Source organism: Ochlerotatus camptorhynchus, unplaced genomic scaffold (genome assembly GCF_037179485.1).
Source record: "Ochlerotatus camptorhynchus isolate MF236.1 unplaced genomic scaffold, CSIRO-AGI_Acam_v1.1 ptg000370l, whole genome shotgun sequence".
Classification (NCBI taxonomy): Eukaryota; Metazoa; Arthropoda; class Insecta; order Diptera; family Culicidae; genus Ochlerotatus; species Ochlerotatus camptorhynchus.
This window is the reverse complement of record NW_027040858.1, coordinates 1,154,840-1,174,822: the sequence shown is the minus strand read 5'-3', so window position 1 is coordinate 1,174,822 and position 19,983 is coordinate 1,154,840. Positions and strand designations below refer to the sequence as shown.

The following is a 19,983-nucleotide window of genomic DNA, read 5'->3' as shown; positions in this document are numbered from 1 at the left end:
GATTCTCTGATTTTATTAACTTCTGATTTACAGACTGCTTGATTTTCTGAATATCAGAGTATTCAATTTTCTGATAATCTGATTTTATGATTCTAAAATTATTTGATTTTGTTTATTTTTTCATTCTCTGATTTCTGTTTTATGCTTTTTCGATTTTCTGATCATCTGATTTTTTTTGACAATCTGATTTTCAGACTTCCTGATTGACTTATTGTCTGATTATTTTCTGATAATATTCTGATGTTCTAATGTTTTGAATTTCTCATGATCTGTTTTTTTTTTTTGTTTTTCTGATTTTTGGAATTTCTGATTTTCTAACTATCTGATTTTCAGATTTCTAATTTTCTGGTTTTCGGATTTTCTTCTCATGTGCTGATTTCCTGTCTTTCTGATTGTCTAATTTTCTAATGTTCTGATTTTGTGATTTTCTTAACATCTATCTTCATGATTGTCAGATTTTCTGATCTTCTCATGATCTGATATTCTAATTATTCGATTTTCTGGTTTTCTGATTTTTGATTTTCTAATTATTTAATTTTCTGATATTTTGATTGTCTGATTTTCTGAGTTTCCTACTTTCTGCTTTTCTGACTATTTGATTAATGTTCTTATTTTCTGACTTTCAAATTTGCTGGTATTTAAATTTTCCGACTTACTTACTCTCTGAGTTTGTGATTTAATGATTATCTGATTTTCTGATAATCTATTTTTATGATTTTCTGATTTTCCAATTTTCTGTTTTGCTGATTTTCGGATTTTCTGATTTGCCGATTGTCTGATTTTATGATTTTATGATTTTTTTGATTTTCCAATTTTCTGTTTTGCTGATTTTCGGATTTTCTGATTTGCTGATTGTCTGATTTTATGATTTTCTGATTTTCTGATTTTCTGATGTTCTGATTTTCTGATTTTCTGACTATCAAATTATCTGATTTTCAGGTTTCCTGATGTTCCGATGTTTTGATTTACTGATTTCCTGATATTATTGAGATATGATTCTCTTATTAAAAGATTTGCTAATTTTGTGATTTTGTGATTTTTCTGATATTCTGATTAGCCGGTTTCTAATTTTCGGTTTTTCATATTTTCCGATTTTCTGATTTTGTGAATTTCTGATTTTTCAAATTTCTGATTTTTGATGTTCTGATTTTGTGATTTTCTGATCTTCTAGTCAGATTGTCTGATTTCCTGATTGTCTGATTTTCTGATTTCCTGATTTTCTTTTTTTTTTTCATTGTCAGATTGTCTGATTGTCTGACTGTCTGATTTTCTTATTGTCTGATTTTCTGATTTAGTGACTATCTTATTTTCTGATTCTCCAATTTATAGTCTTTCTGATTTTGTGGATTTCTGATTATCCAAAGTTTTGATTTTCTGATGTTCTGATTTTGTGATTTAGTGATTTATTGATCTTCCGATTAAATGACTGTCTGAGTTTCCAATTTTCTGATTATCTGAATTTCTTATTGTATGATTGTCTGATTGTCTGATTTTTTGATTGTCTGATTTCCTGAAAGTCTGATTTTCAGATTTAGTGATTATCTTATTTTCTGAATATCAGATTTTCTGATTCTCCAATTTTCAGTTTTTCTGATTTTCTGATTTTCCTGCTAAATGATATTTCCTGTTTTTTTTTTTTTTTTTGATTTTCTGATAACCTTATTTTCTTACGTTCTGATTGTCTGATTTTCTAATGTTTAGATTTCTTAATTTTCTGATTATCTAATTTTCTGAATATCTGATCTTCCTATTTTCTGATTTTAAGATTATCCGCTCTCCTGATTTTATGATTTTTCGAATCAATAATTTTCTGATTTTATGATTTATAGATTGTGTGGTTTTCTGATTATCAGAGGATCCTATTTTATGATTATCTGATAATTTTTTTTGATAATCTGATTTACTGAATTTATGATTGTCTCATTAACTGATTGATTATCTGAATTTCTGATTTATTATCTGGTTTTCAGATATTTCTGATTTTCTGATTCCCTGATTTTCTGAATTTCTGATTTACAGATTGTCTGATTGTATGATTATCAGAATTTCCGATTTTCAGATGTTCTGATTTTCTCATTTTCTGTTTTTTTTTTATTTCTGATTTACCGATTTTCTAATCATCTAATATACATATTGATGTTCAAATTTTTTGATTTTCCTATATTTTTTTCATTCATTCTCTGATTGTCTGATTATCTGACTGTCTGATTTTCCGATTGTCTAATTTTCTGATTAAGTGATTATCTTGTCTGATGACTGTCTAATTTTCTGATTTAGTGATTATCTTATTTTCTGATTCTCCAATTTTTAGTTTTTCTGATTTTAAGATCTTCTGATTTTGTGAATTTCCAATTTTCCAAAGTTTTGATTTTCTGATGTTCTGATTTTGTGATTTTGTGATTTTGTGATTTTCTGATCTTCTAATTAACTGACTGTATGAGCTTAAAGTTTTCTGATTAGGTATCTGAATTTTTTATTTTTTTAATGTCTGATTTTCTGATTGTCTGATATTCTGATTTTCTGATTTTCTGATTTCCTGATTTTCTTATTTTTTCTTCATTGTCTGATTGTCTGATTTCCTGATAGTCTGATTTTCAGATTTAGCGATTATCTCATTTTTTGAATATCAGATTTTCTGATTCTCCAATTTTCAATTTTTCTGATTTTCTGATTTTCTGATTTTCTGATTGTCTGATTTTCGGATTTTCCTGCTAGCTGATTTTCTGTTTTTTTTTTGATTTTCCGATCACCTTATTTTCTTGCGTTCTGATTGTCTGATTTTCTTATTTTTAGATTTCTTGATTTTCTGATTATCTAATTTTCTGAATTTCTGATGATCGAATTGTCTGAGTTTTAGATTATCCGCTCTCCTGATTGTCTGATTTTTCGAATCAATGGTTTTCTGATTTTCTGATTTATAGGTTGTGTGATTTTCTGATAATCAGCGGTTCCGATTTTATGATTATCTGATGATTTTTTTTTGCTAATCTGATTTACTCAATTTATGATTGTCTTATTGTCTGAATTTCTGATTTATTATCTGATTTCTTGTATTTCTGATTTTCTGATTTTATAATTTTAAATTATTCTGGATATCTGGTTTTCTGATATTTTGATTTTTTGATTTTCTGATTCCCTGATTTTCTGATTATCAGAGTTTCCGATTTTCAGATGGTCTGATTTACTCATTTTCTGATTTTTTTTAAATTTCTGATTTACCGATCTTCTTATCATCTAATATATTAATATTCAGATTTTCTAATTTTCTGATTTTCAAATTTTTTGAATATCTGATTTTTTTCATATTTTGACTTTTTGATTTTCTGATTCACTGATTTTCTAAATTTCTGATTTACAGATTTTCTGATTTTATGATGATTAGAATTTTTGATTTTCTGATTTTCTGATCATCTGATTTTCTGATCATTTGATTTTCTAGTGTTTGATTTTTTTATTTTCTTTTTTTTGGAATTTCCGATTCTCTAATTTTCTTTTTTTTTCTGATGTTCCTATCTACTGATTATCTAATATTTTGATATGCTGATATTCTGATTTTCTGATTATCTGATTTTCTGATTTTCCAGTATTCTGGTTGTCTGATTTTCTGATCATCTGATTTTTTGTATGATTTTCTGACTTTCTGATATGCTGATATTCGTTTTCTTATTTTCTGATGTTCTGATGTTCTGACTGTCTGATTATCTGATTATCCTATTTCTTGATTTTCTGACTATCAAATTTTCAGATATCCTGAATTTGTGACGCTCTGATTTTCTACGTTCTGATATTCCAATTTTCTGATGTTCTGTTTTTCTTTATCTAATTTACTGATTTGCTGATTAACAGATTTTCTGCTTTCTGGTTTTTTGATTAACGGATGTTATGATTGTCTGATTATCTAATTTCCTGATTTTTAGGATTCCTTACGTTCTGAAGTTTTAATTTTCAATTTTTTTACTTCTCTGATTTTCTGATTTCTTGATTTTCTGAATATTTGATTTTCCAATTTCTTGATTCTCTGATTATTTTATTTTCTGATTTTCTGATTTTCTGATTTCCTAATTATCAGATTTTCAGATTTTCAGATTTTCAGATTTTCAGATTTTCAGATTTTATGCTATTAAGCTTTCCTTATCTTCTGACTGGTTTTAAGATTGCCTGATTTTTTGATTTTTTTTTTGATTTTCAGACTTTCTGATTTTCAGATTTTCTGGCTTTCTGATTTTCTGAGAATTTTCTGATATTCGAGTTTTCCTATTTTCCGATTATCTAATTTTCTTATTTTCCGATTTTCTGATTTTCTGATTTTATGAATTTCTGATTTTCCAAATTTATGATTTTCCGACCATTACATTTTCCCCGCCATTTTTTCTCTGAAGCCCGTCTGGCACACAATGCATATCAACTAATTCCTTGGCTTCGGAGAACCCCATTGTACTGCCGGAGCCGTGTCCGAGTGGCAAACAAGTGGTAAACCCACAACCAACTTGTTTGCCGTCCTTATCAATGGCCCTTTTGAAAGCGGCCAATTTCCTCCTACAAGTTCGTTAATTCGATTGGACGATGCCGCATTTTCCGCATTCTGTTGATCATATCGGTAATACTAACGGTAAACAGATTTCGCAGAATGGTTGATTGGCTGGAAGGGCCATCCGATGGAGTAGGAAAAACCGTTTAGGACGATTGCAAAGGACTGGCCTCGCGTTCGACGGCTTTCCGATGGAGCCTTTGTTGGCACAGCGGATTCACTTACAACATGGACTGCGGCATTTCTGCGTAGTTTGCATTTAAATTTGTTTCCAGTTGTACTGAACCAACAGCGAGGACAACAAAACGAGATACTTTCGATGCTAATCTGTTTGTGGCGGCTCATGGGTAAAGCCGAGAGGCAAATGTTTTGTGGGTGGATTTGCCATTGAAGGATCAAAAACTTATAGGTAGAACACCGTGTTCGGTTGAAATTTTTGCGGACGCTGTAGTAGTGAAGAATTCTTCTAAAATTGAGTCCATCCCGTTGGAAAGACCCTTCAATTCTGGCAGTTTTGTTGACCATTCGTAGGAAAATCATTGAGACGGACCCACAGGTTCGTGGAAAACGCACTCCGGTTAATGGAATAGGGTACAACCGGTCCGAGACGCACTTGGTTAATTGGATTCCCTCATACAACATCGGGTCCGGAGGGCACAACAAAAAAATAACATCGTACAATTTTTACAGATTCCTTTCCATAATGAGAACCGTGCTTGAGTTTGGTCAAAGAAAAATGCTACCCCGGTGTAGGAGATGAAAAGATTCCCATGAAGAGTGACTTTTTTTTTTGCAGACCCAACGCTTGGTAGCTTGGAGAGTGTGGGAAGCCTTCTATCAAACCAACAAAGCGGTTGATTGCTGTGGCCGTTAGCAAACGTTTATTTATTTATTTTCCTCGGAATGAAGAGAACAAATTTAATTTCAGTTTTGGATTGGTGTTGCTCCCGCAGGCCTGACTGAAATTGGAAAACATGACAGCTGAAAACAAGGCAGTTACGGGTTGAATAGTTGAAAATTGGACAGATGAAAATTTAATAATTTGGAAATTGAGTCGACAGTTGACACAAGGACAGTTCAATTTTCAACCGTCCAATTGGTAACTGTCCAATTTTTAACTGTCCGCTTATCAATTTTATTGGACAAGTGAAAATTTATCAGTGAAAAATTTGAACAGATGAATATTTGACAAGTGAAAAACAGTTAACATGAACAGCTGAAAATGGAGCAGTCGACAGTTGAACAACTGGAAATTGAACCCTAGAAAAATGAACAGATGAAAATAGAACACTAGAAAAATTGGCACACGAAAATATAACTGATAAGAATTGGACAGTTGCAAATTAATCAGCTGAAAATTGAACGAATGAAGATTGGACCGTTGCAAATTGAGCAGTTTAAATAGGATGGATGAAAATTGAACAGTTTCAAATTGACCGGATGAGAATTGAATAGTTGAAATATCAACAGTTGAAAAATGCACAGTCTAACAGTCTAACCTTTTTCGACAGATCAAACAAAATCAACCACTTAAAAGTGACCACATAAAAATTGGATAGTTGAAAATTGGACAGTCGAAAATAGAATTGTTAAGAACTTGATAAACTGAAAATCAATCAGTTGAAAATTGGTCAGCTGAAAATTGGGCAGATGAAAATAGAAAAAATAAAAATTTATGTGAACAATTAAAAATTCCACAATCCTACATTGTGAAGCTATCCGGAGCCTGATCTGAATGAATATCCCTTTTGGGCTATTAACCCTCCGTTACTCGCGCCAACTTTTGTAACACGAGTACTCGCGCGTTATACTTTGTACAACAGTGTGAGTTTTCCATTGCCATTTTGCAGCCGAGCTACCAATCGATATGAAACTAACGGGTATTCCTTAAAAAACTTGTTTTTAACTAAACAAGCTAAATTTTTATCACAGTTAACCCCTAAAAAAATGGGGAGAAAATGTGAATGAAAACCGCTTAAACGGTATCCGTACTACGTGGGATTTGACTTAATTGGTTACAACATGGAAAATCTCGAGATCCTGACCAGATAGAAAGTTACTGCCTTGGGCAAAGTTGTTCTAGAGATAATAACCTTTTCGCTGGTGGAGAGTAGTTCAGAATTTTCTCACTACGTAGCGCTAGAATACATGTGAAATTATCGCATGTGATATATCTCGAGATCATGACCAGATAGAATGTTACTGTCGTCGACAAAGTTGTTCATGAGATCAAAGCCTATTTTTTGGTGCACAATAGTTCAAAATTTTCTCAATACGCGGCGCTAGTATACACGTGAAATTCTCATATAAAATATCTCGAGATCCTGACCAGATAGAAAGTTTCTGTCTTCGGCAAAGTTGTTCAGAAGGTCAAGGCCTTTTTGTTGGTGGACAGTAGTTCAGGGTTTTCTCACTTCACGGCGCTAGTATATATGTAAAATTCGCGCATATATAAAATATTTCTAGATCCTTACCAGGTAAAAAGTTACTGTTCTAGGCAAACTTGTTCAGGGGGTCAAGACTTTTTGGCTGGTGGACAGTAGCCCAAAATTTTCTCACCACTTGGCGCTAGTAATCGTGTACAATTCTCGCGTATGCTATAGCTCGAGATCCCGAACAGGTAGAAAATTACTGTCTTGGAAAAAGTTGTTCATGAGGTCAATGCCTATTGATTGGTGCACAATAGTTCAGAATTTTCACACTACGTGGCTTTAGTATACACGCGAAATTTTTGCATGTAAAATATCTCGAGATTCTGATAAGATAGAAAGCTACTGTCGTCGACAAATTTGTTCAAGAGGTCATAACTTTTTCGCTAGTGGAGAGTAGTTCAAAATCTTCTCACTACGTAGCGCTAGTATATACGTAAAATTTTCGCATGTGATTTGTTTCGAGATCCTGCCAGAAAAGTTACTGTCTAAGTGGGATAAGACAAATATATTCTTGATTTCTTTTACTGGTGAAAATTTTCATGCTAGGAACTCTCAGAAAAAATAAAAGAGAAATTCTCCCAAGTTTTCAACCCAACAAGAATAAACCGGTTGGACACGCCGACTGCGCATTTCGTCAAGATATGACACTTTTGTCCAATGCTACAAAAATAAACAAAGGTGTTTTTTTTGCTGTCGACAACACACGATTTTGGAAGCGTCGATGCTGAGTCGAGAAAGCCACATATGATTATTGACTATAATAGTACTCAAGGTGGCGTCGACACAGTTGACCAATTTTGTGCAACATTTTCGGTTACAAGAGTAACAAACAGGTGGCATCTTCAATACCATTTTAAAATTTCTGTTAATAAAATTTAGATATGAAAGTGGTATCATCAGGTATAAATGCACAAATCATTGATAAGTCAATAAGAAGAGAGGACTCGCCGAAATTCAGAAGAGTGTTTCTTCATAATTTGGCTGTCGGTCTTATGAACACGCAATGAATCTCGAGGGCGGCTATCTAAAGTCTCCCAAAAGACGTTAAATCTTTCTTGCATACAGTTGTGCCAACAAACGATCATGAAAGCACAGAAGAGAAGTAATCTACCTAGAAAAAGGAAGGGAACTTGTAAAACCTGCGGACGTACCCGAAACACCTCTACAACTCTCACGCTACGGTTACAACGCTGTGCAGTAGTTGTGCAACATATGATGCTAATGAAGATGATTAGTTGATAAGGTTGCAAATATCACATTTAGAGAAAATCTGCTTAAAATATGTTACGTTAGAAGAGAAAAAAATAAAACAACATGTGGCTCGAAACTTCGCACTAAATAAGGTACAAATTGAAATAATATGATCACATCGAACTATAGTCATGACTTCTAAACCTGGGTATAATGGAAATATCGAGTTCCTTTTCACAAATAATAAAGCTGCATTTGATTCAGTATATTCTACAATTCACATGTATACTAACGCAGCAAAGCGAAAGAGTTCTGAACTAATCAACTCACCATCCAGTAGAACTTTGCCGCATGTACAACTTTGACGATGACAGTTACTTCCTGACCTTAAGCTATAGCATATACACATATTTTACATGCACATTAGCACCACATACCGAAAATATTCTAAACTACTGTTAACCAGTCAAAAGACCTTGACCTCTTGAATAACTTTGCCGAAGACAGTAACTTTCTATCTGGTCAGGATCTCGAGATATAGCATATGCGAGAAGTGTACATTAGACTGATGCAAAATTTGACTTTTTCGCTCCACAGTGCTTAAATGGTTTCAAATCGGGTCGTGATTAGCCTCCAAAAGTTACAACTCATTTGGTTAGAAACAGACTTCGCACAAACCATTTGAAGTTTATATGTAAATCAATATGGGAAATCTCAACTTTCTGTTCATTGACTTTTAGTCTTTTTCCATATTGAGCTACGAAACAGCTCGATAGTTATTCTTATAGAAAATTTTCTCAGCTACAACTTTGCTAAAGATCGTTTCTATGTAAAACGAGACAGGAAATAGTTATTAATTATTTAAGAGATTGGTAAACTTATGACATGATCAAGCAGCTGCTCTGTAGGCAACACTGTATTTTGTAGTGTGACATAGTAGCCATAATTTTTGTGTCCTATTCATCGCCCCAGAAACACCAATGTTGCCTGCTGATCAGTTGATTGAGCATGATCATAAGACATCAGTGCATTGAACCATCAATAACTTTCGATCCTAGCATTTAATCAAAAAGTGGTCTTCAGCAAAGTTGTAGCTGGGAAAATTTCCTACAAGTAAAGTTGAAAGCTTTTGAAGCAGATCGATATGGTGAATTATTAGATAGACATGAAGAAAAATCTTGGTTTTACCATAGTAATTCCCATACAAACTTCAAATGGTTTGTGCCATCTCAGTTTCTCACCAAATGGGTTCAAATTTTGAGAGGTTAGTCAGGATCCGATTTGGAATCGTTTAAGTATTGTGGAACGAAAATTTCAAATTTTGCATCACTCTAGTGTACATGTATACTAACGACACGTGGAGAGAAAATTCTTAACTACTGTCTACCAACCAAAAAGTATTGACCCCCTAAACAACATTGCCAAAGACAGCAACTTTCTAGCTGATCAAGATCTCGAGCTATTGAATATGCGAGAAAGACACGTATAAACTAGCACCGCATAATGAGAAAATTCTGAACTATTATCACCCAACAAAAAGATCTTGACTTTCTGAAAAACTTTGCCGAAGACATTTACTTGCTATCTGGTCAGGATCTAGAGATATTTTATATGCGATGATTTCACATGTATAGTAGTGCCGTGAAGTGAGAAAACTCCGAACTATTGTGCACCTGCCAAAAGGCCTTGACATCCTGAACAACTATGCCGATGACAGTACATTTCTATGTGGTCGGGAACTCGAGATATTTTATATGAGAATTTCACGTGTATACTAGCGTCGCGTAGTGAGAAAATTCTGAACTTGGCACCACCAAGCAACACCAAGCAATAGGCATTGACCTCCTGAAATTTTTTCTGAAAGACAGTAACTTTCTATCTGGTCAGCATCTCGATATATTCCATGTTGTAATCAATTAAGTCAAATCCCACGTAGTGTGGTCACAGTTTACGAGGTTTCCATTTACATTTTCTCTATTATCTGCATTTTTAGGTGTTTACTGTAATAAAAATTTAACTTGTTTAGATCAAAACAAGTTTTTTGAGGAATACTCGTTGGTTTCAAATCAATTGGTAACTCAGTAACAAAATGGCAATGAAAAACTCATGTGTGTTGTACAAAGTACAACAGCGCGAGTAACGGAGGGTTAAGATGAAGTTAATTTAGAAATCTTGTCGACTCAGAATGATGGCAAACAATTCTTCAACGATATATTCATTCGATCGATGTTTTTTTCGGTTATATTTAAGAGCCACCCTAGTATATCGATTTTATGTTGATTTAGGACGCTAAAAATTTTTAATGATACCGTCATTGTGTTCAAAATCACATGATATTTACAATGAGAAAAACATAATACAAATTTTAGAACCACCCTAGAATATTAAATTTAAGAAATTATTTTGAACGCAAAACTTGGAATCCGGAGCATCAAATTACTTAAAAAGTTTAAAGATCACAGTTTTAATAATAAAAAAAAAATATTACGATCTGCAAATATGCATCTCACATCCCCCAAATCGCGATTAGAGCCATAATTAAGGAGATAAATCGAGTTAAAGGTTCAGGAAGCCCACCGGCCGACAAATAAAGGTTTATGAATTATTTTCTACTGGGAAATTTGGATATGAAAATTTCGAGCATCTGAACACCCTCCAAATCGCGATTAGAGCCATAATTAAGGAGATAAATCGATTTTAAGGTTTGCGAAGCCCACCGGGCGACAAATGAAGGTTTATGAAATATTTTATACTGGGAAATTTGGGTGTGAAAATTTCGAGCATTTGAACACCCCCCAAATAGCTATTAGAGCCATAATTAAGGAGATAAATCGATTTATAGGTTTGGGAAGCCCTCCGGCCGACAAATAAAGGTTTTTGAAATATTTTATGCTGGGAAATTTTGGGTATGAAAATTTCGAGCATCTGAACACCCCCCAAATAGCGATTAGAGCCATAATTAAGGAGATAAATCGATTTTAAGGTTTGGGAAGCCCACCGGTCGACAAATAAGAGTTTTTGAAATATGTTCTACTGGGAAATTTGGATATGCAAATTTCGAGCATCTGAACACCCTCCAAATCGCGATTAGAGCCATATTTAAGGAGATAAATCGATTTAAAGGTTTGGGAAGCCCTCCGGCCGACAAATAAAGGTTTTTGAAATATTTTATGCTGGGAAATTTTGGGTATGAAAATTTCGAGCATCTGAACACCCCCCAAATAGCGATTAGAGCCATAATTAAGGAGATAAATCGATTTTAAGGTTTGGGAAGCCCACCGGTCGACAAATAAGAGTTTTTGAAATATGTTCTACTGGGAAATTTGGATATGCAAATTTCGAGCATCTGAACACCCTCCAAATCGCGATTAGAGCCATAATTAAGGAGATAAATCGATTTATAGGTTTGGGAAGCCCACAGGCCGACAAATAAAGGTTTTTGAAATATTTTATGCTCGGAAATTTGAGTATGACACTTTCGAGCATCTGAACACCCTCCAAATCGCGATTAGAGCCATAATTAAGGAGATAAATCGATTCAAAGGTTTGGGAAGCCCACAGGCCGACAAATAAAGGTTTTTGACATATTTTATACTGGGTAATTTGGGTATGAAAATTTCGAGCATCTGAACACCCCCCAAATCGCGATTAGAGCCATAATTAAAGAGATAAATCGATTTAAAGGTTTGGGAAGCCCACAGGCTGGCAAATAAAGGTTTATGAAATATTTTATACTCGGAAATTTGGGTATGACAATTTCGAGCATCTGAACAACCCCCAAATCGCGATTTGAGCCATAATTAAGGAGATAAATCGATTTTAAGGTTTGGGAAGCCCACCGGGCGACAAATGAAGGTTTATGAAATATTTTATACTGGGAAATTTGGGTGTGAAAATTTCGAGCATTTGAACACCCCCCAAATCGCGATTAGAGGATAACTCGATTTAAAGGTCGCTGGCTTACAGGCGTCAACCATACCTACTGACATACTTATGCCACTTTGCTGTGTGTGGCAAAAGGTATGATCATTTACTATAAGCAGGTCAAATTCAAGTTAAATAATAAACAACCAGAAGAGTATTATGCAGCAAATGTAAACTACAAATGGTGTCAGAAAAATATACCTCTCATTTTCAAGTGCAGTTAACACAATTCTATTTTAGTGTCATATTTGTAATCAGTGCATTGCTGATTTGTAGAGTAATGTTAAGTTAAGATCGGCTAACTTATTGAGATTGAATTATGGGCATACAATTCGATTTATGCACTACTAATCAACTACATATTCAACCTGATGTTAATCAGCTTTGGACACTTTAAATCAACCAATAATCAGCTACTATTCTTACTGTTCAGCTTGACTTGTTACTTGGGAATGACTGCCCTGCGAAGGGAGATCCTAAAATATTTAAATGTGCAAATTGTGGTGAAAGCCACAAGGCCAATTTTTGGGATTGTCGGACTCGCAAAGCGATCCTACAACCTCGTTCTAAGCGACAGGTGGGAAACGCTCCACGTTCCCTACCAGGTACTAATTCCTTTGCTGTTAACAACGGTCAGTGAGGAACAAATTCTGCATTCGTATCCGTAGATGCAAACATCTACCCTGCTTCAAATTCTTCATCTATAACTGCTCCCATCACTGCTAACAATGTTCAGTGAGTAAATGAAGCTACCTATGCTGCTAATGCAACGGGTATAAATCAAAATACTAGCCAACATAATTCTAGCGGAAATTTGTTGTGGTGGTGAATAGCTGAGAGTCATTGATGAAAAAGACTATGATTGGTGTTTACATTCCATGTTTAGTGTTCAAGATGGCGACGAATGAAAAACACGTACGCGCGTGGATTTTGAACGGACGTTATGCAAATCCTGACTTGTCAATACGGGAACTTGCAAAAAATGGATTTACCTAAATCCACTGGTCAAGGCGCGCTCAAATCACTTTCGGAACGTTCGACGGCCGAGAGGAAACCGAGAAATGATAAAAGCATTGGACGTGCTGATCCTGTCATGGACCGAAAGGTGAAGAGGATATTGAAGGAAAAGCCGAATATCTGGTTCGAACGGTGGCTCGTAAAATAGGAATGTCACCTGGTTTTGGCCAAAACTCAAAACAGCGTTTAGGGTTGAAGTTGTTTAAAGTAGAAACAGTTCCAAATTGAAACGACAAACAGAATTCGACGGTAAAATCACGGGCTCGACGCTTGAAGACGAAGTTTTCATGCGTTGTTATGGACGATGAAACTTATGTCCTAGAGGATTTCAAGTAGCTTCCGGGACTGGCTTTCTATTCTGTTATGGCCAAAAATGCTACAGCTGAGTATTTCAGGATGAAGAAGGAATCGAAATTTCCCAAAAAATAGCTTATTTGGCAAGCAATTTGCACATGCGGCCGAAAGAGTAAAACTTTCGTCACTACAGGCACAAGCAACAAGGAGATTTACCAGAAGGATTGCCTGCAGAAGCGATTGCTTCCCTTCAGCAAAAGCCACAAAGAAAACCCTTTGTTCTGGCCCGATTTGACATCATGCCATTATGACTAAAACTGCGAACGAAGCAAATCAAGTGAATATTGTCCAGAGTTACGTCTAATCGAGAGATATTGGGCTCTGATGAAGCGGAAGCTTTCTGGAAAGAAATAAGAAATCAAAGATATCAAACACTTCCAACAAATTTGGACAAAGACGGCCACCCCGGGATCTGCGGAGTCTAAGCAAACCCTAATGGATGGAGTTAAGCGCAAAGCTGGAAAATGTTATGCAAATACCGTATAACTATGTTTTGACTTCGTGAATTTTTAAATCGTATCCCATGAATTTGAAATAAACAACTGCAATTGAAATATAATGCGGAATTTGTGCTTTACTTAAGTTCTGATGTGTCCGGATTATTGTGGATACAGACATAACAATTCAAAATTGTACACTTGAAAATAACACAATCGAAAATTAAGCTGTTGAAAATTGGACAGCATCAACTCGACCAGATAAAACTTTGCAATTAATTTTAAAAGTTATGAAATTAACAGCTGAAAACGAACCGTTAATAACTAAGCAGTTGTATTGAACAGTTCAAAAATTGATCACGTTAAAATTAATTACAGCTTTACAGTGCCTGAAGAGGTTCTTCTCCGGAAATCGGTTCCTAAGCGACGTGATTGGAATCGAAATTTCCTAGGCACTTTCCATTTCTAATATCGCTTCATTCTGGGGAGTGGGCATGCTCTGTCAGAAAATAGAAGCTTCCCTGAAGGTGGAAATAGACGTCTAGACGATGTTATTCGATGGAAGGTGAGACATTGAGCAGCATGTAATAGGATGCCTCATGGAAGCCTTCAGGAAGGGAGAATTCGATTTGTCCGTCTCCATCTCCAAAACATTAACATCACAGCAGGTTGAACATTCTTGGGGCAGGTTCGATTGTAATTTCCTCAACGGTAGTATGTCAAAAAGGTACAGCGCCCATTCCCCCAGGTACCAATGTTACGACGACGACGACGACGACGACGACGATGTAATTGAATTCGGTGAAGAGGTACATCAGAAGACGATCGGAATTTTCATTCACTCCTTGGACTTGGTCGGACAGAAAAAAATGTGTTGGCGATTACGAGAAAGATGAAACTTTTTGAGTTTTACAACGCCATCAATGTAGCATCACATTCCATCTATCATTTATTCACAGCCATGAATGAACTTCTGGTGCGGTCATAAATATTTTGATCACAGGCAGGGCAATCGAAGCAGCGAATGAAGCGAGTTTATTATTCCAGGAGGAGAGAGTTTCCAATTGAATGTTGATTCATCAAGGCAGGTTTTTGCGGCTGGGTCCCCCTGCTATTTCTCGGCTGTCCTCCAACCAATTGATAGATATATATGGTTGGCACTAATCACGTACAAAAACAGCTCAATTAGTTGGAGAAATAGCGGTGGGTGGGGAATTCCTGGTCAATGATCACATAAGAGAAGTTCTATAACCTTTGAAACTTTCCAAGGAGTGCAAACTTTCATTCATCATTCATTCACCACACAAAAATCATCCCAACTTGGCTTCTATCACAACACTTTGTTTCTTAAACGAAACCACCCATTGCTCATGAATACCCACAGGTTAGATTTTTCTGACTTCTTTTTTCTCCATCTCCTCAGGAATAACATCCATCACAACGCTGACGGTGCTGTCGTACGAACGGTTCTGCCTGATCAGCTTTCCATTCTCGTCGCGGCACCTGTCCCGGCGGGGAGCCTTTTTCGCCATCTTGTTCATTTGGAGCTACTCGTTTGCCTTAACCTCGCCCCCGCTGTTCGGATGGGGGGCGTACGTCCACGAGGCAGCTAACATCAGGTGAGTAAGGGGAGCTCGGGGAAATCGTTGCGGGCTGGGTGCGGTAGTAGTAATAAAGTAGCTCTTTATTTCCATTGATTACATTCCAAGTGAGCTGAAATTCGGCCATCGATATTTTTCAACAGAACACAACTCGAAAACGTCACATCCAATCGAAATGATGTCCGAGACAAAGTCGTATGGGAAAACTAGAAATACTCAGAGGGAGAGATGGGCGGAGATAATGTTTTGAGCCAAATTAACTGCCAAAATCTGAGCCAATCGAACATTCCCATTAGATTTTGTCCGATGATTTGTTATTCTTATTAGATTAAATTTAAGAGTATTGCAATCGAACAGAAATTCAATCACCTTTATGTTTCGTGTGTTTCTCAAATTAACCTAGTTTTTTTTAAATCAAAAACAATATTCTAACTGTATTGATTAATTGATCTTAGTTGGTTAATTAATGGCACCAAGAAATGTGCAAATTATTGCGATGCAATCAATTATTATTTTGCACGTAAATCGAATCATCGAAATAAAAGTCATGTGAAAAGCTGGCTTCTAGCAAGGATTGCAAGATAATTTAGGTACAAATTTCTACTGCCGAATTGTATTTTGCTTTCTCTGTTTTCCCTCTGAGTATTTCTAGGGAAAACTAATTCCATTGCAAGAAAAATGAACATGGTAACAAATCCAAAACAGCGTTCAAAACTTGATTGGTTGAATTTGGACAGTTGAAAATTAAAAAAAAATCGTTTAATAGCAACTTTTGGACATATTTTTAAACTTCTTGTTTAAACACTTTTTTGGGAAATTTTGCTCATAAAACTATTGTTTTGTACGGGGATGAATCACGGGCGAAAATTTGGAGTTTGCACTTAATTGATACGGCGCGGTTACTTTACCAAAAAAAAAACCAATTTATTCACTTTTAAAACTAATTACTTTATTGCTAATAATTTCACTATCGAATAACTTTTCTAGCTATGGGTGATGGCTCATGTGGCAATTTTGGAAAAAGGAAAACTTATAGAGTGATAACGGAACAAATGAAACGAGCTACACAAATGCGTTTTCATTCTAATCAATGCACTGTGTTTCTGAAGCCAAAGGATGCATTGGAGATGGATTCCAATTTGAATTTAAATTGTTTAGCTCCAAAGTGATCTAAACCTAACATAGACCGGCCACCGAAATGAATATTTCGCTGAGAATTACTGGTAATGCATAATACAAATTCAATTACATCAAGTTTGAGTCAAGCTGCTGATCTGCTTTCTCCGTGACGTCTCCTTCGATGTCGTCCTCCATCATCGAGGGCAGTAGGCATAGCTTCGAAGTAGGTCGCTTGAAGACTCCAGCTACAGTACGTACAGTTGCAACACGCACCACGTCGTCTTGTCCTGAGTGAAGTTCCATAATGCGAGCCAAAGGCCAGCGTAACGGTGGAAGCTGATGATCTTGCAATATGACTACTTGGCCAACTTGGAAGTCGACTTTTCGTGGGTTTATTGCAGTTTGACGTTGCAACTCCTTGAGGTACTGGGTCCTCCATCGGTACCAAAAATGCTGCACTTTCTGCTGAGCTAGCTGGTAACGGTCCCATCGGAATCTCTCTCAAATCTCAAATCTGACTTTAGATGTGGATTGGGGGTCTTCCAACTTGCTAGAACAGGCGAGTACATAATTAATAGCGCAAATACGATGTCTGATGCCGATCCAAATTTCAGCACCTTGAATGCCGCCGAATCAACTCTCGTACCTCGGAGCCCGGAACGCGCCGTGGAAGCCCCTAATCCCTCCTTCTCAGTCCAGCCATTTGCTGCCGCCGCTCACCATAGTCGTTCCGGACCTGTAGTCGGATGTGGAGAGGGGGTCTTCCAACCCAGTCACTATGGCGAGTATCCGCATGGTATTGTTAATGTTCATTCGCTGCCTGATGCTTCCGTGATTTCTAGGGAGAACAGACGTTCGATTGTAAGCCGCAAGCAGGACATCGTGATTTTCTTCCAAAACGCCGGCGGAATGAATTCTGATGTTGACGACTACCGGCTTGCTGTATCGGATCGTTGCTATGATGTGATTGTCCTATGCGAGACGTGGCTCGATTCGCGAACGCTTTCCAGCCAGGTGTTCGGATCCGATTATGAGGTTTTTCGTTGCGATCGGAATCCAAACAACAGCCGAAAATCTACTGGTGGTGGCGTTCTTGTGGCTGTCCGTTCCGGATTGGAGGCGAGAGCAATCGAAAATGAATCGTGGAACAGTGTGGAACAGGTTTGGACAGCCATTAAACTGGGCGATCGCACATTATTTTTGTGCGCATTGTACATGCCTCCAGATCGAGTTCGTGATCTTGAACTCATCGAGACTCACTGTCAATCAGTCTTCACAGTAATGGAAAGAGCGACTCCAATTGATGAGCTATTCATTTTTGGGGACTTTAACCTAGCAGGCGTTTCGTGGAGACCATCCCATAACGGCTTCCTCTATCCAGATCCAGAACGTTCTGTATTTCATGCAGGAGCTATCGGCCTTCTCGATAACTATAGCGTAGCAACGCTTTCTCAAATTAACCACGTAGTCAACGAGAACAACCGTAGTTTGGACCTCTGCTTCGTGAGCACTCAGGACAATGCTCCGTTCATATCCACAGCACCTTGTCAACTAGTTAAGCTTGTTCCGCACCACCCTCCTCTGATTGTCACTGTTGAGGACAATCTCGTTCGTGATTTCGACAGTCTTCCTGCTGCGGTTTCTTATGACTTTCGAAAGGCCGACCATCGAAGCATTGTAGATGTGTTGTCAAACATGGACTGGGAGAACATTCTCGATCATGACGACGTTGAGGCCGCTGCGCAAACTTTTTCTCATGTTTTGGCATATGTCATTGACAGACACGTCCCGAAAAGAATTCAACGCAAAGACTCTCACCCTCCCTGGCAGACGATTGAGCTGCGTAGGTTGAAGTCGACCAAGAGAGCAGCATTGAGAAGATTTACGGAGTATCGCACGCTTCCTCTGAAACATCACTACGTGAGGCTTAATCACGAGTATCAGCGAGCCAGTCGTCGATGCTTTCTGCGATTTCAACGAGGAATTAAGCGTAACCTTAAACTACACCCGAAATCCTTCTGGAACCACGTGAACGAGCAACGCAGAGAATCTGGCCTCCCATCGTCAATGGAATTGAACAGTGAAGTCGCTTCCACTCCGCAGGATATTTGTCGCTTTTTTTCTGTCAATTTTGCCAGTGTGTTCACTGATGAGAGACTAAGTGACGACCATGTTTCCCTCGCAGCCAGGAACATCCCACTAAATGGTCAAACGCTGAGTGCAATAGATGTCAACGTTGAGATGATTTCTAACGCTGCAACGCAGCTCAAATCGTCCTTCAACCCTGGACCCGATGGAGTTCCGTCCGTGTTTTTGAAGAAACATATTGCTTGCTTGTTAACTCCACTTCACCGTCTATTCCGTATGTCTCTCTCCAGTGGTATATTTCCATCCTTCTGGAAATGTGCACACATGTTTCCTGTCCACAAAAAGGGAAGCAAACGAGCCGCGGATAACTATCGTGGAATTACACTGGAGTCGCTTTTTACGCGGTTTTTTTTTACACGGTTTTTTTTTACGCGGTTTTTTTTTACGCGGATTTCGGAATTTACGCGGTTTTTTTTTACGCGGATTCCGGAATTTACGCGGTTTTTTTTTACGCGGATTTTGGTTTTTTTTTACGCGGATTTCAGAATTTACGCGGTATATCGCTTTTTACGCGGTTTTTTCTTACACGGTCTTTTTTTACTCGGTTTTTTTTTACGCGGATTTCGGAATTTACGCGGTTTTTTTTTACGCGGATTCCAGAATTTACGCGGTTTTTTTTTACGCGGGACATATCACCCGCGTAAAAAGCGACTCCAGTGTACATCGCTGAGTGCTGTTTCGAAACTATTCGAGCTTGTTATTATGGAACCGTTGCTCCCTCACAGCAAGCAGTATCTGAGTGCTGATCAACACGGGTTTACTGGTGGTCACTCTACAACCACCAATCTGCTATGCCTCACATCCTACATTACCGATAGTATGACTGAACGGGTACAGACGGACGTTATATATACCCCAAGTAACAATTTCCAGTTGAAGAAACGCTTTCGTTTTGATTTTGTTCAGCTGCAAGTTGAATAATAATTGCACAATGTGTTCACCACAACTTTTATAAAACCCTTGTTTACACTGGTTTGGAGAACCTATACAACTGCAACACAAAGGTGTTGTCTAACGTATTCAGTAAAACGTTTACCCAAAATCAATTTCTTGTTGAAGAAACGCTTCCATTGTGATTTTATTCAACTGCATGCTGAATAATAACTGTACAATTTGTTTATTACAACTTCTGTAAAACTCTTTTTTACACTGGTTTGGAGAACCTGTTCAACTACAGCATTATATGTATACGCGGTATAGGAGTAGAAGCAACTTTTATACAACGTTTATAG

The 19,983-nt window shown here is 36.9% G+C and overlaps 1 protein-coding gene and 1 pseudogene across 1 annotated transcript in view; both read left to right on the top strand.

Moving 5' to 3' along the window:
* The window catches only part of LOC135710093 (vertebrate ancient opsin-like), a 146,646-nt gene that overhangs the window by 93,117 nt on the left and 33,546 nt on the right, over positions 1–19,983 (top strand). The window contains exon 4 of the mRNA XM_065232570.1: positions 15,307–15,502. Coding sequence (XP_065088642.1) covers positions 15,307–15,502 — 196 coding nt within the window. The remainder of the gene's footprint in view (positions 1–15,306; positions 15,503–19,983) is intronic.
* LOC135710107 (uncharacterized) lies at positions 7,602–8,208 on the top strand (annotated as a pseudogene).